Raw genomic sequence first — 22,542 nt, 5'->3', positions numbered from 1 at the left:
AGGGTTAGGGTTAGGGTTAGGGTTTGATGGTTAGGGTTAGGATTAGGATTAGGGTTAGGTTTAGGGATAGGGTCCCCGATAGATTTTTAGTTTCCCCAATCTGTGCCGTTTAAAAAAAAAAACACGCGGCCGGGGGTTGGGGTAGGGGGACGGTTCAAGAATGCATCTCATACAGTCAGGGTGCAATGCGGAATGCGCAGGGTCTGTAAACTATCGCGCTCGATGAACGTAATTATACCCTATCAGCTCCGCAAAGACAAGGAAAGTGCTTGCCCAATAAAGTTCGCATTCAACTATAACAGAATTGGGCTACTAGTGGCAGTAGTGCCAGCAGAGATTTGCTCATTTAGTTCACGCAGCGAATGCGGAAAGTCTTCGGCATAACATCAAGAAGTGAATTTCTACTGCAGCTGTGTTGGAGATTGTCCGCACACTTTGTCCACACTTTCCTCAGAAGTGTTTGCTATGCGAGGATCGGGTGATACGATGGATTGCCGCATGCTGTGGCTTGCGATTGTGTGCCTGCTCGTCGGGGTTGAGCAAACTTCTGGTACGTACTACACATGTATGGAACTCCGAAAGATTTGCAATGTTTTTATACTCGTATTGCTAAATCGTGTTCGATTTTATTAACAGAGATGCTCCCAACTCGAGTCAACTACAGAGCTCGATATTACGGCAGATTGTAATTTAACATTACCGTTTTTTGTTTTTTGTTTTAAGATTAAGATTAAACCGTTGTCAAATGTTGTCATCACCATGATCACTCTGGTTCTGCTATATCGTGCTAATGTCATGATCGCATTTCCTCGTTTCCAAGGCTGACTCCTCATGTTAGTATTTATTATGGAGTAGACTATCTCATGATCATATAAACTTGGAATACTGGAATATTCTACTTGTAAAATAGCCTATAAGTTGTATCCAACTACAATCAATTTCATTGACATAGGTACCGGTACAGATTATTTTAAACAGTTTTGATATATCGTTTCCAGTACTTTTTAGCTCGATCTTTGCAGTCCCATTATTGCACTTCAAAGACTTCAAAAGTGTTCAGTTTTAAAGAGTATGGTGGAAGGGATCAGTGACAAAGACAATGTATTTCAGTGAGTAAATACCATTCTGGTCATCATGAACAATAAATTACTGCAAAAGGATGAGGAATTTCATGATGGAGTAATGGTGACTTACATGCATATGGAGCCAATCTGGCATTTATGAATATTTAAGCAAGAACTAGTCTGAGGTGATTTATGTTCTGAGCTCAAAATACTTGTTTATTCAGGAGAAAAAATATAAGTATCTTGGTTGACCTAATCACAAACTTTTGATTAAACTAGTTAGTACGGTATACATGATAAAAATATTATTTCTCAGTGTGTACTGAACCCCAAGCTGCCAGATTTCCTTTCAGCACGTAATATGCCAAAAATGAATTATTAATTTGTTTTGTGTACATTTTTCTTCTGTGCACTCACAGAAATGTATCTTTTTAAGTATCGAAAGGATCAGATGTAGTGCATGAAATGACATGCTGTCAAGTAATCGATCAGTAGATTGCCATCTGATTTCAATACTAATCATGATAGCTCATTTAATTATACTCCATCCCTTCTGGTCTCTCATATAGGAAAAAGATTTGCAAAGCTCAGCTAATTTGACAATATTTGACATGACTCAATAAGAAATTGAAAGATACAAACTTAATAGGCCTATTTGCATACATTTTCAGATAGTTGAAGTGAATATATAATGTAGCATCTATACCTACATGCAAATAAGTGAGTTGATGGTGTCATTACCTCACTATTTTTCATTGATCATGTACATAAGACTGACGGAAATACATTTTTTTCTGCAATTGAAGTGTAAAACATGATTTTTCCTGGCTGAAAAACTTCAAGTGAGGATCAGTCAGATATGTTAGGTTTTGAAACTGGGGCATGAAATTGCATATATTTTTTTAACTAAGTCTTTGTGTAGTGAGGTAATGACATCATCAACTCACTAATTTGCAATATATTAGTAGAGAAAAGATTTAGATATACTTTGCCCATCTCAGAAAAAAAAAAAATCTGAGCAAGCACCAGCTACAATGTAATTCTGATGACCAAGGGGGCTTGTTTGAGGTCCATGCAGCATTATCTTGTTGACAGATTTAGATTGACATTATTGAAAGTTTCCTGGTTCTTGTCTAATTTAGCCAGTTTGCAGAGGTTGCAGACCTATTCCTGATTTCACCACCTCACAATTCATAAAAGGAGGTCCAGCAGTACAGGGTCACCATCTTAGTTGTCAATCAAGTTGAGGGCAGTTTAGGTAGCCATCACTTGATGTGCAAAATTACAACTGTACATTATTTATGGCAAGCTTGATCATTTCGTTTATTATTTCTTGTTCGATAGCCTTTTTATATGCTTGAAAGTGCTATACAAAAAGATCTAGACAGATGAATGAACAGTGTAGAGATGATGATATCAATGTAAAGACATTTTAAATTGATGATGGTAATGATCATGCTACGTGTATTATGGTAATGAAAATATGATGAAGATGAGATGATGGCAAGTTTTTCAATTTTATAAAAGATCATAGCATCCAGTTCATCATATTTTCCTCTTCAAATGCAGAAAATGTTTACCATTAGCTCTTTAAAACAATGTGCAGCTTGTGCAATGTATAACTTTCGATACAAATGTGTAGGCATAATTATGAAAAAAAAACCTACGGTACCTGAATATGAAAAGTTCCTCAGTTTGATTAAATGAGATACTGTGTGATTTTTTTTTTCTTGTTAAACAAAGCAAACTGCTGGATTCTGTGCCGCTACGCAACAGACATACAACGTGTATAGCACAAAAGGAGGCCCCTTTGTGACTGCATTGTGAATCACTGCAATTGACAAGAGAGTGTTTGATTTTGTAACGACTTTAATCTCAAAGATTCATGACACATCTTGACAGCTTGCCTCCGATCCTGGCCAGGAAAAGCAAGTGACTAACATGTGTAGGTGGCCTACATCAGTGGGGGCTAGGCTCATGAAGAAATCTTAGAAAAGAAAAAGAAAGAGAAAAAAAAAGTTTGCTCATTTCCCTTCCTGCCAGCAGTTTGAAATCTGCTATTTCCAAGCAGTAAATGACAAGAATAATCTGTATATTAATTTGAAGCTGCAGGACACTTTGTCTGACCATATCTGTGGCATTTACGTACAATGTATGTAGTTTAGCAATTTGTTATTTTGAGAGTCTGTTAGGGCTTTTTATTTCTGCAGATAGATGCAAGCCAATAAATTTGATTGTGCAGGCTGTGAAATAATGACTTCCATGAATGAAATAACTTTCCTCGTGTATGTTTCAGACTGCAAACCGATCCATCTGTAGATATTGAAACTTGATTTATAGAGTATTTTCTTTTAATTTCAAATCATTATAACATCATGATAAATTCATAGATTTCTAACAAAAAACAGCATAGAAGTCTGATATGTTTGACATGCACCAATGATATAGAATAAAACTTATAATCCCAAATTATGTGTCTTAACACTTGCGCACATATTGAAACTGGGTATTATATTTCCAAGGTACAAGGGTACATTTTAGGGATGTCGGGATTTGTTCTGTTTCCAGTGTCCATTACCTCAATGCTAAATGATCTTTTAGAACACTTTAATGAGAGATGACTTTAACCCAAAATTGCCTCAAGTAAGCAGTCTATCTGAATCTTTGCTGAAATCATTTTTTTTTTTTGGGGGGGGGGGGTTGGGGGGGCACACCTAACTGAAATGCTGGACTGACATATGAACTAACATACAATATGAAGGTCAAATAGTAAGTGTTCATTGTAAATTTGCTGTTTTTTCAACTGAATGAATGAATAATGAAGAAAAAGACAATATACAGCTCTGAAATTCTATTGAGTGCTGTGTTTTATACCACTTCTAGACTTAGTGGTTAATGTGCATACAGGAACATGGACGGATCAAGATGTGATAGTTTTGTCTGTCCGTGGTCTGTCTATGTTTTGTATGCTCACCATTAATTAGGTCTAGAAAAGGTTCAATAGAAAATTAGAGCTCTTATCGTATTTTATAATCAATATCAGGCCTTTTAATTGATTTACAAATTTTCAATGAACATATTTGGCCATAATATGTTGGTACATAGATGTCTGTCCAGCATTGTACGTTCCCCCCAAAATTGTCATTTTGCAAAAATTCTGATAGATCACCTCTTAAAAGAAATTGTGGGATCATTTCGAAACCGTCTAACGGTTGATCACAGTGGCTAGTATTTTCGTCAAATTTTCTATGTGCTTGTAAATATCTGTAAATAAATTGTATTATATTGTAAATAGCACCAGTCTGCAAGAATCTTCAGTCTATTGAAGGAGGCAGACTTAATCAGAAGAAGAAGAAGAAGTTGTATCTCATTTAAGTGTTCTAAAAGATCGAGTTGTTTTGGGGGATAATGCACATGTATTGGAAACAGAAAATAACCCAACATCTCTTTTACCTTGGAAATACCCATCTGTAAGATCTGTCACATATAATTGTCTGTCACCAATCTGACCTTATTCAACCCCTTACCAAATTGACCAACCTTTATTTCATCATTTCTTTAACAATCCTCTGTATTTTCCATGCCTATAAATATCGGCTCATATTTGTAGTCACCACTGTAGTATTTTGATCAATCGTAGGGCCTTGTCACATTAAAAGCATAATGAGCCAACAAATGCCCAACAAATGTAAAAATTTCAATATATGTTTGCATTTGTTGCTCATGTTAGAAAAGTTTGTAACATGTTCTAAGATCTTACATGTAATTTATTAGCTATTCAGAAGGATTCACAGAGATACACTGGATCAGATTTTTTTGTACATGTCCAAATGTTATTTGTTTTACTAATTCACAACGTGTACAACATTCATTTGTCTTTTGCTTACTTTTTGCTTAGATTGAAGCAGGCATCATATTTGTTTTATTCAGTCCTAAACTGGATATGCCAGCAGTTAAGCATCGTTCTTTGATAGCAAACTAGTAATTACAATCAGAAGAATATAAAAAGTAAATAGAAAGGAGTCCAGATGTTCCAATGAAAATCAGGTTTGTTCATTCTTATGACATTTTGGTTGACAAAAATTGTATTTTGTAACCCTGGGAATCACTGTCTGGTAGATCTTATTTGATGTAGGTTTGATTTCTGCATATTTTCAAACCAACAAATATCCTCACAATCATGATAGAAAAATATGGTTCAGTTCAGTGGCATGAAAGATAAATAATTGTGTGAGGCTGAGCATAGATTAATAAATTTGTACAAAACCTACTCCAATCTTGAAAAAGCGGGAACTATAATTCATTGACAAAGTTTTAAAAAATGTAGGAGACTTCTATTCATAACTTCAACTTGATATGAATGGGGGCTGCATTGATACACTAACAAGTGAGATAATGGATGAGTGCTACTGTATCTAAACTAGGAAAGATACACCCGAGAAAGTAGTGGAATAGTTTTAGAGAATAGTTAATGAAAATGAATTGTGATTGGTTTAATGGGAAAATCAAATGCAACATGTGATTGATTGCAAGTGAGAATTACGAAAATACCCAAGTTGGATTTACCCAAGTCATTTGATCCAATTTCTGATGCCTCACTTGCCATTTCTGCAAATGAAAGGCGTTTCTGCTATAAACCTGATGCAGTAGTGGATATCTGATGGGAACTCTTTATTCAGCTTACAATACAGAACAGTTCTTACTACAAGCAATGACAGAAATGATTAATGAGTAGTCACAGTCTCTTTAAAAGAGAAATATAATTTTTATGAATGTGTAATCTTTCTTTCTCTTGTTTACTGGTATTTAGGCTTGAGGGTGCTCTCACAGCCTAACACAGTGCTGACCACGGTTGATGGGGCAAGAGATTTTGAGATGTCCTGCCCTGTGGCAGATGTAGCAGGACAAGTCATCTTCACTTGGAAGTATTCACCTGCCAAGCACCTCACACCTGGAAATACAGTAGGTTATTAACAATGGTTTGCAACAAGAATGAGAGGACTGTTGTCACCTTCAACTACTATTATGCATTTCATTGTCATGGTCCTATAGGGACATCTATAGATCTATAGTTGTTGGTACCTTCATCTGTCAGGTTATCTGTGTGTACCTGTCTGTCATTGCACAGAGATCAGAAATATGTGTACCGAAAAAATTAGAAATATTTGAGGCATGAATTTTTTGTGAATTGCCAATGGCATACCAGTTACCATAGCAACATTTCTAGTTCATGGATGTTTGCTTTTGTCTTTCAGATTACCGAGTCTCTTAAATACAGTCTGAGGTCAGATGTACTTGTCATCAATAAAGTGGATAAAACTGATGCTGGTCTCTACACAGCCAGCGTCACAGATACCTCCAGAAGGATTGTCAGGTGCACATTTGAAGTTACTGTGGAGTGTAAGTTGTCTGTGATACTATTTGCATTTTGAATTATTAAAGAATATAGTATTAGCAGCCAAAGCCCTTCATAGTTCATGCTGTTTCTCAATTACTACGGCATTAGTGGAGATGGTTGCCTGCTTCCAAAAATGACCCTGAACCTAGTCATCCCAAATTGGACATTTTGTCTTTTCAGTGGGCTTATTTGTCGGAAATTAGTGATTAGTGTTAAAGGGGCATTCCAGATGATTTTCACAATTTCACATCATGTAGTACATAAATCAACAGCTTCATGTATAGATTCGTAATTATATTTATTGTGGTCCTTGAGCAGAGAAACCAATAAACTGAAAATCTTAAACAAATTACACTGAACAGTGTTGATGACATGGAGCCTCACATATTTCAGAAATGTTGCAGTGTAATTCTATTACAATACTACTTGCTCAACAAGTTCACCTGTGAAGAATTTATGCATGCCTTCTTTTGTTCTGCTTCCTTGAGCCGCCAACTCATGCATTCCTATGGTGAGGCTGCCATGTCATTATCCTTGTTCATTGCAATTTGTTATAGATTTTTGAAAACATTCTCATTCCTCATCCTAATCACTATAAATTCTGAAAGTCTCTACTCAGTTTAACTGATATATAGTTGTTCAAATGTAAAAGTCTGAAAATCATCCGGAGGTCCCCTTTAAGAACACTACCCAAAACAGGAAACTTTTTTGAACACCATAACTGAGTGGTAACGCTTTTGCTCAGGAATGCTACACACAGCAATGGACTGGGTGAGGAGGGCTCATTATAACTGCATTGCTGTGGTATACTTGTCTTTCTTGGTTCCTCTATACAGGTTAGCACTGTATTAACTTCTTGAGTTTACTAAACTGTGCATTATATTTTGTCACTTTCATGGAGTTCCCAACAGGAGGAGATGATCAATCTGATGTTTATTGCAGTCCCCCTCAGAAAAATGCTGAGATGATTGATACTTAAATGTGGAAGATCAAGAATTGTTCATACTTTCTGACAATAAACCACCTTGGAGTTTGTACACAGAGGGCATGGTGCTGCTCGACACTTCATAATGCTGCATTTCAAGCCAGTAAACTTGTTTTACCTCTGGTTTTCAAAATATCAAGAACGTCAGCATGTCAGACAAACGTAAGTGGCAAATACAGAGGCCTCTTTAATAAAGGCAAGTTGTTAGTATTCAAATGATGTACCATGGTACAATACACAGGGTATTAATAGATGGATGAATTCACTGAAGCCGGACCATGTAATGTGCAGTATTTGTTTCAGAAAATGGTTTCATTATTTAAGATATGTGGCAGGTACTTTAGTAAGATTTCCAGGCCAGCTCAAGCTCCAAGCTAAAGGAACTACACACACAAAGAGTTGCTATGCCAAAATTATGTCAAAAACATGTTCACCACTCCCAGGTGTATGATACAGAAAAGAATAAATACAATCCAAGAAATAATAGCATTGCTATGGCAACTTAAAGGGCTGGTTAGTAACGTTACGAAAAAAGGACATGACAAAAAAATCAATGTCTTGTAACAAAAAGTGTGCAAAAATTCAAGTTACTTCAAACAAAGTGTTGCATTAATTTTAATTATTGCATCATGACAAATGTTCACACAATGTTTTTTAGCAGTTCGACCAATAATTTCTTAGCTAGACCCCCAAAAGCATGGTTAGTAACGTTACGGTTAGTAACGTTACATTTGTCCAGAGTAATTCCGCAGGTCATTTCACCCTTTTGTAATTGACAAAATGTCACATGACTTCTGGAGTATTTAAATGTATATATCTTTTACCCTTTAGCAAAACTTTGAGGAAAAGATTTCAAAGGAACCCACTGCAATTTGCATTTAAGTGAATTTCAGCATCCCCAGTCCCACATTTTTAATTCACAGGCAGTGCAGCTGAGTACAGATGATTATTCATGATTAGTGCCAGTCATTAATTAAACTGTGGGAAAAATTGATTATAAGATTAAGGGTTTTATGTAAATAATAAAGTGTGTGTTGTAGTAGTGAAGGTCAGAAGGTTAACATAAAATCACAACTTCAATCACACAAACAAAAGGCGTGCTCAATCAATCTCCCTTTTTTTTTTATGATCCACCTGGAGAGCAGTTCACACAAATGATTGAAATGAGTCAAGTATTCCCTTTTCTGTTTTTATTACAAACTATTTAGCTCTGGTAGGTATGTTCACATCAAAATTAGAGGTCTATTGCACAAATCAAAAGAGTGTAATTTGACATTGTGAAAACACTCAAAATCAAGAAATGTGAAAGTTCACACGTACGACATGCATGATGTAGAATGTAGTATTATGTAGTGCTACAGAGTACAATACACAATCAATATAAAAATGGGGACATACCAACTAAATGAAAGTCAGCGTACATGAAGTCCAGATAAAAACAAGTGTGTGGCGGATTAGTGTCCACAGTTCACGGTCTATACAAACAAAGCGATTTAAGCGTGCCTACTGGTTAAGGTAAGCGAATCGCTGTAGCAGAAGACCAAAATGCAGAACTGGAACGGTGACAGACAAAGGGGCTCGACGAACGGGATCCTGCGGAGCTGAGCGGACGCGATGCGATGAAGAGCTCGATGCGGGGATCGTTCGGAGACTTGATGCGACACTCCGTCGTACGGGGCTGAAGAGCCAAACGGAGGTTGAGATGGAATGCTGCTCTCTACCAGCGCGGTGAGTCGGGCGTCGGCAGGAGGCTGAAGAAAACAGTTCGACAGGACAGTGAGTCGCCTGGAACGATGGTAGACATAAATGATGGTGCTCAGCCGGACAGCGGGTCGTCCATGGCGGGAGCGATATCTGGTGTGCGGTCACTCGACGACAATATCAATGAAACGTGTCGGAGGACGAATAATGAAAGTTCTGTGTCGGAGGCAACAAAATTGCGAAGCTCCATCCCCGAATCTCTGGTACGGTGCGCAGAGAGGACAGCGGCCGGGTAGAAACTTTAAACAGCCAGCGGGCCCATAAAACATAGAAGGTGGAAGGTGACTCTACCGCAGGACAGGTCCGGAGGTCGTTCCTCAACGGCGGTTGAAGCGGGAGTGTCTCGATGCCGCGAAGGATCGTGTGACATCTCGCACATGCAATGGGTGACGCGCGAAGAAAGGTCGTGATTGGTCAAAAGTAGCGTTAATGATAATAATTACGCACTTAATACGCACTAAAATCTACAGTGATTGGATTAACACTACATCATGAATAATTAATCTACGTAACGTGTGCTACATCATTGCGACACGACATGACCGTGAACCGGTCTGAACCAGATTGGAAGGTCATGGAGCTACATGCATGGAAATTTCCACTAGCTATGCTAGGCTGGGGAAATCTTACCGACATTCATAATAAACAGTGACAAATTAAACTAGCCAAAACACAGGGTAGCTACACACAAAATAATGAGCGGCTAATCGAGCCACTACAAAACTATTTTAAAAGAAAAAAAAGCCTGGTTAAAAGTAAATTTTGACCTACAGGCAAAATAGAAGACTGGGCACATGATAGCTCACAACTAATCTTTTTTTCTAAAGTGCATAGTTCAACATTCTATAAAGTACAGTGTGCTGGGCAGTATTTTTACCAGCGTGATGGAATATTCAAATGGCACCATGCCCCCAGCTCTCAAAGTTGCCCCCGCCCCTAGTTTCCAACGTTCTCAGAAGAGTCTGCAAGAATGCATGGAAGGTGAACTTGCGATACTCGGGTGAGCCCGAGACCCCTGGGTCTCTTGTGTAATTCTTTATGTCAGTGGCATTTCCTCCAGCATCACAACAGCAACTAATATGCAGCAAATAAAACACTATGGCCCGAATTCACGAAGGTGGTACAAATGAAACCATGGTTTAAACCATGGACAAAAACCATGGAGCGCCAAGTGTCGCATGGAATATTTCGTTACAAAATCTGTCATTTCATCGATGAAATGATTATTTTGTAACGAAATGACAACATTTTGTAACTAAATGAACATTTCCTCCACGAAATTATAATTTGGTTAACAAAACGGTAATTTTGTCAACGAAATGACCAATTTCGTAACGAAATATTCCGTGCGACACTTGGCGCTCCATGGTTTTTGTCCATGGTTTCATTTGTACCACCTTCGTGAATACGGGCCATTGTTTGTACATGAAGAAAAAAAAATGCACAGGTGGGTGGGTGTGTGCAAATTGCCTATAGCCACAGTACAGTAAAAGCGTTTCGACTCAATTCCTATCACGTATTGCTTGCATTTTATATGGTGATTGACTTGTATCAGGGCAATTAGCCCCCAAGGACAATTACCTCCCAACAAAATACTGGTTAGTGATAAGGTTAGAGTAAAGATTAGGATTAGGGTGAGATTTAGGGATAGAGTTTGGGTTAGGGTTAGGATAAGCTTCAGGATTAGGATTAGGGGCCAGGGGAAGGGTCCAGGGTAATTGCTCAGGGGGTAATTTCCCTTGACCTGATTGACTATCAAGTGTTATTCCCTACTGGGCTTTCGAGTAAATTTAAAATCATGTTGTTGTTTTGTGTTCAAAAGTCTTGCCTCTACAATAATGTGGCTACTGATCATTTAATAGAAAAACAATCATCGATTTGTCGTACAATTTACATCATAGCAAAGCCTAACATTTTCTCTACAACTTTTGTTTATTACATGTCAAGGATTACAAAAATATACAAAAGTTAGATTTGAGAAACAAAATGCTTTCCCCCTTTGAAGCATGGATACGTTGCTGTCTCACCAGAATAATGTGGCACACAGAGGGTTTACACCATGGCACGTCTAGAGTTAAAGATGTGGAACATAAAGATGTTTTATGGTAGAGGTGGGCCACAAGAGACCAAACTTTGTAAATTGTTCATCTCCAGATCCAATACTATGCAGCCACATCATATAGCTATATACTACTTGACATCTTAAATCTACTTTTTAAAGCACATTTAGGAGCAGCAAAGTGAAATGAGTTTTTGTATGTCATATAAAATGAATGCATGATCTGATTGTTTGTTGATGGCAAGAAAGTGAATCTAAAAATCTAAAAACAGGGAGGTTTTTAATCCAAAGCCTGAAGAATTCCCTGCACCTTTTTGTTGTGAGCAGATTTTGTTTTGTGTTTAGTGTGAAATTCAGCATCTCCATATTGAGGCTTTTGATTGATAGACGCAATAAGCACCATGCATCCAGATACTCTGAATGCCAGACACTTTAAATGCCATCAGAATTTCCCAAGAGGAAGAAGTCTGCTCTTGTAGGAAGAATATGGATCCCTGGGACGGAAGGCGTGGTCCAAGTCTGGGATTCAGCCAAGGGGGGCTTTAGATATGAAAGGACAAGTCACTGCCCCATTTAAATGTCTCTCACCATGGGGTCTGTAGGCTGGTTTGGATTGATGCTTACTGGCCAAGTGGGGGATGGGGGGTTGATTGTTGGATTGATTCAAATTCCATTTATATACAATAAAACCAGGTATAGATACCACAATGTAATGTATTGTAAAAGTATACATTTTTTGCATGATTTTTTTTTTTTTTTTTGCACTCAGGTAAAATGAAAAGCACATGTATTTAATTCCATGTAATCAAAGACATTCAGATATTATTACGTATAACAAGCAAAACTATTCATGCACTCTTTAAAATATCACATTGGTCCATTATAAGTAATCTTAGGGCAAGTCATGGAAAGTTCAATAACAGTAGAAACATCCTCACAACATCAGCTAGTGGGCCTTCATAACACAGTTTCATTGAGGTATTGGGTGAGCTTGATCCCAAGTAAGGCCCTTTGAGCATAGAATAATGTCCAGCAGTAACCCCCCCCCCCCCCAAAAAAAAAAAAAAAAAAAAAAGAACACAAAAACACAAACACAAAAACAATAAACACAAAACAAGCACCCCAAGTGCACTCACATTGCAGGCAGCAGGGCTGACTTACATGATAAGAATACTTGTTCTTTTGGTCTGTTAACTTTTGATGAAGCAGGAGAAAATGCCAATGGCAGTTTGTTGAACTAAGAGTGAGCAGTGGCATTGTGAAGGGTTGCTGCTATAAGAATCACTATCAATGTTATCCATAGCTTTACCTGCCATGATGACTACTGATACAATGGCCCCAACTTGCTGGGGAGGGATTAGGAAACAAGTTTTTCACCTGTTTAAGTGGGCATCGTGCTTATGCCATATCCGCAGGTCGCATAATGCAGTTTGTAAGCTGTTGGTGCAGGAGTCTACTAGTATATTATGCACATTCACTCAGCTGTGCTCTCTCATCTTTTTAAATTGATGTCACTAACTTATGAGAAGAAAAGTATAGAAACTTGCAAGTATACATATATTGATTAAAAGAAAAAGTAATGGCCTTTAATATGAGATGTAAACTATAGTCCACTGATGAATTATGTTATGTGATTTGATATAAATATTTACTTATGAAATTTCTGAAACTTAGGAAACTTATGAAACAGTTTTTTAAGGGATGGACTATCATTGAAATTGTCACAGTGAAAGCTTTCCCATATATGTGCACAAATTTCCACTTATACAGTACTCATAGGGTTCAATACCTGCAAATATGAAAATTACATTGAATGGAAACTGATAGATACAATGTAGCTGTGGACTAGTGTGGTTTAACTCATAAAACTATGGATGGGACTGTATGTATGGGTACGACATTGTTCTATCTCACATAGATATTATAAACCTATTCTGTTTGCTGTAAATTTCAAAAGTGAATGCCAATCCACATCACTGATATCTCTAGTGACAGGAAGCAAAGCAAGAGACTATATAAATATGTTAGGTCAGAGTACACCGGCTATAAAAAGCTCTGTAGATGATGTCATCATCCAGGTCAATTTCTGCTATGGATTGTTCCATAGATAGATGATTACAGCATTCGTGCTACGAGATATCCCGTAGATCGGCAGATATGGGTTAAACGGTAGCTTACTTAGTATATTGACTCGTACAAATCACCCCACACAAAACCAAGTATACATGTTACACTAACCATACTTCTCAACCTTTTTCAACATGAGGCCCACTTTGGCTCCTACAAATTCGTTCATGGTATAGTCCAGTAGACCAAGTATAATTTGGTTTTTGTTTGTTTGTTGGTGTTTTTTGCTGTCATCATGGCCCACCAGTTGAGAAGCATGGCACTAAACCATGCACTGAAAACTAATGGCAACAGATACACAAGTGCTACAGCACCAACAGACTGACAGACAATAAGAAATGAAGTTCATTTTTAAGTGGAAGCTGATGGTGCTTGATATCACCACCAGCGCAGTGCCACTCCATTGTTTAGTAGGATTGTTTTGGAAAATAAATATTTTGGTGAGGAAATTATTTGTGACTATTTATTTTGATTTCATTGCCATATTTAGACATTAATGATGAACAATGAAATTGTTTCAACCAAAATTAAGCAGGTTGTGTGTTGTTGTTTTTTTTATATACCATGAAAACAACACTTTGCAATGTTGATTATTAACATTGAATTTCACTGCCATTTCACTGCATGTGAATAATTACAGTGTCAAATTCATCTTGATAATCACAGTTGTCCCCAAAGTATTTCATCATATTTTTTGGGAGCATTGTTGTGCCTCTGCCATGAAGTGTCGCCGGAGGCATTATGTTTTTTGGTTGTCCATCCTTTCGTCCGTCGGTAATGAATTTTGTGGACAGCTTAACTAAAAAACCGGTTGAGATATCCTAATGAGATTTGATATTCATATATGCATTGGTGGGGGAACTTGTGCCTAGATATCAACTTTTGGGTGCACATGCTCAAGGTCAAAGGTCAAGTTCAAATGCTCAAAATTTCACTATTTCACCTATATCTATGCTATGACTGAAGCTATTTTCTTGAAAGTTAGTGCATACATGTACGTATAACCCAAGAAAGATTCTTTCGAGAAAGTTTTAGGATGTAAGGTCAAAGGTCATGTGAAAGTGCTAAAATTTCACTTTTTCTGCATATGTGGGAAATGGTCCAAGGTATCCTCATGGAATTTAGAACATGTGCATGTACTTCCTGATAATGATTTTCTTGGGAATTTTGGGGTCACGGGTCAAAGGTCAAGGTCAACTCCTTAAAATTCACTATTTCCCTCATAAACATGCAATGCCTGGAGGATTTTCAGTGTATACATGTATTACCAAATAGAAATTCTCTGGGAAAGTTTTTTGCTAAAAGGTCAAAGGTCAAAAGGTTAAAGGTCTAGTGAAAAGGCTACATTTACTTCTTCCTCCATATCTCGGAAGTTGCTCAAAGGTAGCGTCATGAAACTTCATACATAGCTATGCATGTGCTGCCTGTTGGTGATTCCCTGGGTAATTTTAGGGTCATGGGGTCAAAGTTCAAGGGTCAAAGGCCAGGTTAAAATGCTGATTTTTTTTACTATTTGATGCTAAAATTACATTTTTTCTCCATGCTTTGGAAAATAGTCAATGCAACTAAAAGGTTTAAAGGTCAAATAACAATCATCAAATCTCCTAATACCTGCTCTATTAGACAATATAGCCATTGATCCAATTAAACTTACTTCAAGGAATGTGAACAATTGCCACATTTGTGACAAATATGTCATTTTAGTTTTTTGCCAATTATGTGAAACTGTCATCACACATTGTCAGGATGTACTCTTCTGGACCTTACCTTCATTTGTGAGTACTCTTATCCTTACCTTGTCACTGACTGAAAATGTACCAAAAAACCAATTACAAGTTATTTTGAAGTTTTGTCAGGACAAATCCCTCATAAAACCAGCAGATTTAGCTGAGCAATACCCAGCGAAAATTATGACCAAAATTAGTTTGCCACATTCTTGATATTCTTGAAGAAACAGAAATGTTAAGAAGTGGTATTGTACACTGTCTGTCACTTTTTCATATTGTCAGATCACCAAGGTTACATATTACCAGCTGTATCATGTGTATATGATGTAGATCTGTTTTCAGAATGGCCCCCACAGTTGTTCAGTTAGCAAACAAAATCATAAATTTTCAATGGTCTGCCACATGGTGCATGTGTCTTGCATGTACGCTAGTTCACATTTATGCACATTATGCACAGATAAGAGTCTGAGGTTGAACAAAGAAGGGGAATGAATAGACCAAACATTTTTTTTTCAGCATTTCACCTCTGACATCAGTGTAAAAGTGATAAGAAATGTGATGGTAGTTAGCAACTGTCCGATAACTGCCAGATAATCAGATGATACAGTGCACTCCTGTTATCAAATTCCAGTTATGACAAAGTTCAGGCTGCAACATTATCCTCTCTCTCTCTATGTATTTTTATTGTTTATTTGTTCGGCTATAACAAAATTTCGATGTAACGAAAGCAAACTGCCGGTCCAGGAGTCCAGGTACCTCATTTGCAGACATACATGCACAAACCTGAATTATTGTCATTACTATTGTTATTATTAATGTTGTTGCTATTACCTTCGCCAAGGAAGGAGGAAGTTGTTTTCATTTGGTTTTGGTTCGTTTGTGTGTCTTTTTGCAAAATAACTCAAAAGGTTTTGAACATAATTGAATGAAACTTGCAGGAAAAGTTAACAATGACACAAAAAATTTATATGATTACTAAATTTTGGTAGTGATCCAGAAATTGTATGGATTTTTTGAAGGATTTTGTTATCTTTTGGAAGACGGGGTAAATGAACTTAGGAGCTCAAGCTGTGTGTATTTGAGGTTTGCATTAATGCTCTAAAGCATGTGCTCTGCTCAGACAAGCGCCACTTAGCTGGAAGCTGATGAAATTAATTGCTAGATCTGCCTTTTGATTGGACAATTGTCTCATATACCAATGAACATGGGCAAAAAAAGTAAAATCTTCAGGCATTTTTTTCTTTCTTTCTTTGCAGCACTGACAGAAGCAAACAGAGGACAGTACCAGTGCCAAGCTGCCAATCCTCATGGGTCTGTTATCAGTCCTGTCACTGTTGTCAACATACAGTGTAAGTATCTAGACATGCTTTCAGATTTTCTAATTTTTATCCTAATCTTTTATGCCTCCACCACGAAGTGTCGCCGGAGGCATAATGTTTTTGGGATATCCGTCCTTCCATCAGTCCATCCTTCCGTCTGTCTGTAATCAATTTTTGTGGACAGCGTAACTCTAAGAAATGGTTTGAAGTGTTTTAATGAAACTTGGCATGTGTTTGTATGAGTGGGCAAAGTTGTGCGTATCAACTTTTGGGTGCACATGCTCAAGGTCAAAGGTCAAAAGGTCAAGGTCAAATGTGACCATGCACCACAAAACAAACAAAAAGTTGCCTCCCTTGATTTCAAGTTAGGACTTAAAAAAGGTGAAATGGTTCAACCCAGTCAATCTTGAGTTTTTCTTATTTTCTGAAAGAGCTATCCTTCTTCTACATTACTCTTCAGTTTGGTATCTTAACATGTATGGGAAAGTGTGTTTTTGGCAGTTTTTTTACAACCCTTTTTGGAGGAAGAGTAGAATGATCAGGTGTGACTTAGAGGCTGCTTTTCATGTCTTGAAATCCTTTGCACACTCTTCACTTTCAAGTCTAATAACTTTAAAATGGATGACGCCACTGCTTTGAAAGTTAGCATTAATCATGGGCAGAATGTGCTAATAGAATGCTTAATTTTAGCTTAATCTGATATTCCCTTCATCGTTGTTGCTCCTGTGGTTTACTTCCTGTGTTTTGTCCCTTTCATGGCACAGCTGGCACAGCTTGGTAAAGATTAAACGCTTTAATAGACTGTGTACTTCAGAGCCTCTTTTCTCAGTTAACACTTTTCCAGAGTGTGTGCTTTCTTTCCAGTATTTAGGTAGGTTAGGTGAGTTCATTTGGATTGACTTATACATCATGTTAAAGCTTAGAGTCTGCTCTTTCAGATTCTGCCCTTGACTAAAAATCCATGTCTGGCGACTTTTTGTTTGTTTTGTGGTGCAGGGTCACAACTGCTCAAAATCTCACTATTTCCCCCATATCTATGCAATGCTTGAAGATATTTTCTTGAAACTTAGTGTATACATGAACTACCAAATGAAGATTCACCAGAGAGAGTTTTGGGTCATGAGGTCAAAGGTCAAAGTGAAAATGTTAAAATTTCACTCTTTTCTCCATATCTCACAAATATCTCGTGGTATCTTCATGGAACTTATTACATATGCATGTACTAACTGACAGTGATAATCTAGGGGATTTTAGGGGTCAAAGGTCAGGGGGTCAAAGCTCAAGGTCAACTCATCAAAATGTCACTATTTCCTTCTTATCTATGCAATGCCTGCAGGATTTTTCTTGAAACTTTAATGTTTGCATGTAGTACCCAATAGAGATTCTCTTGGAAGTTTCTTGCCTAAAGGTCAAAGGTCAAGTGAAAGTGCTAAATTTCACTTATTCCTTAAACTTATAAAAGGGTCACAAGTATAGGAACAAACAGACAGACAGACAAACATTGCTCGAATTATAGTATGATATTGTATCACATGCAAATGCTATGGTTGTGACTTGGTGCATGTAGGGACTAGTGATAAGTCTCTTTATGTCACATTAATTGCATCAAGCCTTGTATTATCACAGAGGCCTGGCAAAAGATAGCTCAAATGTGACCCGCCACAACAAAAGGATCCGAAAGTCGCTGACGGCTGAGCGGAGAAAAATTGAGTTTGATATTAGATCATCAAAATCTGTCAAAAACATTGAATTTCTGTTTTTGGCATATTTTTGTACTCCAATGTACTGTCCGTCATCTGCCAAAATTTTTAAGCTAAATGATCCGTGGAAAGGCAAGAAGTTAGTGTTTTTCTTGGCCATGATTTTCCAACTTTCAATGGGAAGAGAAACATATCCGAAGATTTGGATTTAGCACCACAGATACCACCACCCCTAACAGCTGGGGAGTGATCTTATTGGTCAGTGCGTGGCATCCTGGTTACTGATTGGTTGTGCATAGACCGCTAGTGCTAAGCTTGAATGAACATCATGGAGGTTGCTAGGAGCATACATTCTATTGTCAAGAGGTAAAAACTGTCTTACCTCCCCTTGATCACGATTGCGTCGCAAGGAAAACTTTGAAGGCGGTTTTGACTGCTTTCCTAGACCACTCAACATGCTCTCATGAAATCATAAATATCTCCACAACTGAGTTATTTTGTGAGTCATGTTATGAAATTAAAGTGGAAGAGTATGTGAATAATGCCATGTCATTTTCCAGAAAATGGACCTTACCCGACTTTCGGATCCTTTTGTTGTATCGGAACACAAAATGTTCTCCTTTTGTGGACTCGGTCAGAATTTCATGATGAAAATGCAAAATATATTTCATGAATGGTGAATCTGTAGATATAACTACTGTACAAGCTGAAATTTTCGCGTACAGATATTTTCGCGAATCGCTACTGGGAGAACATTTGCGCGTGTTGTTAATTTCACGGTTGCGACGGTCTAACTGAACGTAACTATTTGCGCGTTGTTATATTCGCGTGTTATTTTCGCGGTTCAAAGGCGATTCGCGAAATTCGCGAAAATAAAACCAGTTCGAAAATTTCAGCTCGTACAGTATGCCAAAGTCCTTTTGCAGCTGTATCTATGAAAACACAAACTCATAGTCATTGCAGTCTTACATTAGAGTCGTACCCGTAAAGTAACTATTCAGTCCCACAAAACAGAAAACCAACTTTGCTATCTTGATTTACAAGGCACCAACATGTTTAAATTCTTTCATCTGTGATGGTTCTGTAGTGATTTTTACTTTCATCTAATCTGAGTGGGTTATGTGGCAAATTCATACAGTGCACTCCCATTATAACAAACACGGTTATAACAAAATTCTGGTTACAACAAAGAACATATTTAGGCTGCAACATCATCCACTCTATGTATCTTTGTTGTTTATTTATTCGGTTATTACGAAATTTCGATATAACGAAAGAAAACTGCTGGTCCTGAGGACTTTGTTATAATGGGAGTCCACTGATGGAAGATTTCAGGCTAATTGTCCCCACCGAACGAGTTTGAGCAGGGGACTATGAAACGGGCTCCGTACGTGTGTGTGTCCGTGTGTGTGTGATCAAAATGTTCAATTTGCTACTTCTCTGTCATTTATGAGCCAATTTGATTCTGTTTGCTTTATATGAGAGCACTACATGGGATCTTTGAAACTTCTACACAGAATTTCAGTTGTGACCTTTGACCTTGACCTTTGACCTATATTGTACATTTTGTTACAAAGTGCTACTCCTTCGCCATTTCTAACCCGATTTTGATTCTGTTTGCTTTATGTGATGGCACTAGTTGAGGGCTTCAAAACTTTTACACAGAATTTTGACCTTTGACTTCTTTGAACTTTGACATTGATTTTTTGAACTGTAGTGTACATTTTGCTACAAAATGCTACTCCTTCGCCATTTCTAACCCGATTTCGATTCCGTTTGCCTCATGTGATGGCACTAGGTGAGGGCTTCAAAACTTCTACACAGAATTTTGACCTTTGAACCTTGATTTTTTACCTGTATTGTACATTTTGCTACAAAATGCTACTCCTTCGCCATTTCTAACCCGATTTCGAGTCCGTTTGCTTTATGTGATGGTACTAGTTGAGGGCTTCAAAACTTCTACACAGGATTTTGACTTCTTTGACCTTTGACCTTGATTTTTGACCTATATTGTACATTTTGCTACAGAATGCTACTCCTTCGCCATTTCTAACCCGATTTCGATTCCGTTTGCTTTATGTGATGGCACTTGGTGAGGGCTTCAAAACTTCTTCACAGAATCGTGACCTTTGACTTCTTTGACCTTTGACCTTGATTTTTTACCTGTATTGTACATTTTGCTACAAAATGCTACTCCTTCGCCATTTCTAACCCGATTTCGTTTCCGTTTGCTTTATGTGATGGCACTTGGTGAGGGCTTCAAAACTTCTACACAGAATTTTGACCTTTGACTTCTTTGACCTTTGACCTATATTATACATTGGCTACAAAATGCTACTCCTTCGCCATTTCTAACCCGATTTCGATTCCATTTGCTTTATGTGATGGCACTAGGTGAGGGCTTCAAATCTTCTACAGAGAATTTTGACCTTTGACTTCTTTGACCTTTGACCTTGATTTTTTACCTATATTGTACATTTTGCTACAAAATGCTACTTCCGGCGGGGACATATATTACGCACTGCGTAATTTCTACTTTTCCTTGTTTGTTGTTGATATGATACCTCCTTTTTGCTGAACACAAATCATGAGTTCTTGTTAAGTAATGCCTAGGGTTTCACTTTGAGGTTCAGTGTGGTGTCATCCTGGGAAGTACCATGAATATTTACTGTAGTTTATATCCAGCTACATGAATCCAGCAATGGGACTAACATGCCGTTGATATTTAATGGAGAAAGTGTTTCCATTGTCAATGATCAATTCCGAACTCTGCTTGTAAAGCTCTTGGGAAGAACATATTACAGAACTGATTGTTGTTGGACTGTTCTTTCTACCAATTGCAATTGCAATTTCAATTATTACCTGATATTGAATTGAGGTTTCTTCATATGTTCAATTATAATTTGATGGGTATTGAAATGAGGGTATACAAAAATAAGGAGAATTCAAGCAGCATTCCAGCTTATATCATAGAGCAAGTACTTGTACATACTCAAGACAATGCTCGACCTCTTTCTGGTGTATATATACAAGTTTCATCATTGGATGATTTTTTTTTTTTTTTTTGGTGGTACTACATCTTTATCCTGGCTATTTTGATAAAATGACCAATATTCTAACGATGAGAATTTAACTTGCATATTTCATTTGCAACATTCCAAAAGTTTTGTCCATCTTCAATCAGTGTGACTTGCTTGGTCATACTGCATTTCATTTTAGATGAACCGCATTTTATTTAAACAAATCTGAGTATCGTGAACATTATAAGATTTGCTGTGATGATCTCAATGCTTGGCCTCTGATCATTCGACCTTTTCTTTAACAAATAATGATAATAATACTGATAATATCAATTCTGTACTCTTAAAAGTCCCGATAGTCTTGATAAAAAATGAAGAGCGATATTTAAAAATAAAATGCATTTTGAGTCTTGATTTAAAGACTCCTACAGTTGGGGATTTCCTGATTTGAATGTTATTTTTTTCACAGTTTTGGAGCTGCACCAGGCAAATGCTCTGTGTCCTAATGTTATTTTTGTTTTACATGTTGTGATTTGTGAAAAGAGAGTGTCTGACTGAATAAGTTATGAGTGTGTTATAGAGATCTATTAGTAGTACTAATAGATCTCTATAACACACTTAGTACTAACAGTTTGAAAGCACAACATTTTTTTAACTTTTCGCGAATTGCCACCGGGCATTCATTGCATATGTGACCCTGCACCACAAAACAATCAGAAAGTCACCAGACATGGATTTTTAGTTAAGGTTAGATTCTGAAAGAGCAGACTCTAAGTTTTAAAATGATATACAACTCAATCCAAATGGACTCTCCTAACCTATCCTACATATATCATGGAAAGGAAGTACACACTCTTGATAAACGTGAACTGAGAAAAGAGGCTCTGAAGAACAGGGTCTATTCAAGTGCTTAATCCTTACCAAGCCGTGCTATCTGTGCGATGAATGGCACAAATAAAAGGATGATAACCACCAGAGCAACAACAATTAAGGGATTATCAAATTAAGCTGAATTTGTACATGCTTTATTAACACATTCTGTTGATGATCAACGCCAACTTTCAGAGCAGTAGCGTCATCCCTTCACAAGATATTGGAGTTGAAAGTGATGAGCATGGACAGGGTTTTTAAGAAATGAAAAGAGGACTCCTTGAGAAACACCTAATCACACCATTCTACCAAAAATGTTCCAGAAAAAAACTGCTTAAAACCCGATTTCATTTACATTTCATGATCCCAAATTTTAGTATAATGTTGAAGAAGACGTGCTCTTTAAGAAAATATGAAAAAGTCAAGATTGGCTAGGATGACCTATTTCACCTATTTTGAGCTCTCACACAAAATCAGTGCGTGCGACTTTTTGTTCGTTTTGTGATGCACGG

The 22,542-nt window shown here is 37.4% G+C and overlaps 1 protein-coding gene across 1 annotated transcript in view; it reads left to right on the top strand.

Annotated features, from left to right (window-relative positions):
• The first annotated feature begins 486 nt into the window (after nucleotides 1–486).
• The window catches only part of LOC139720991 (protein turtle homolog B-like), a 107,879-nt gene continuing 85,823 nt past the window's right edge, over nucleotides 487–22,542 (top strand). Inside the window, exons 1-4 of the mRNA XM_071632321.1 lie at nucleotides 487–550; nucleotides 5,875–6,026; nucleotides 6,320–6,464; nucleotides 16,378–16,470. Coding sequence (XP_071488422.1) covers nucleotides 487–550; nucleotides 5,875–6,026; nucleotides 6,320–6,464; nucleotides 16,378–16,470 — 454 coding nt within the window. The remainder of the gene's footprint in view (nucleotides 551–5,874; nucleotides 6,027–6,319; nucleotides 6,465–16,377; nucleotides 16,471–22,542) is intronic.

Source organism: Diadema antillarum, unplaced genomic scaffold, assembly GCF_040938485.1.
Source record: "Diadema antillarum isolate AM-2024a unplaced genomic scaffold, OU_Dant_1.0 scf00000136, whole genome shotgun sequence".
NCBI lineage: Eukaryota > Metazoa > Echinodermata > Echinoidea > Diadematoida > Diadematidae > Diadema > Diadema antillarum.
Note: the sequence above shows the minus strand (reverse complement) of the source record. Positions and strands in the feature narration are given on the sequence as shown.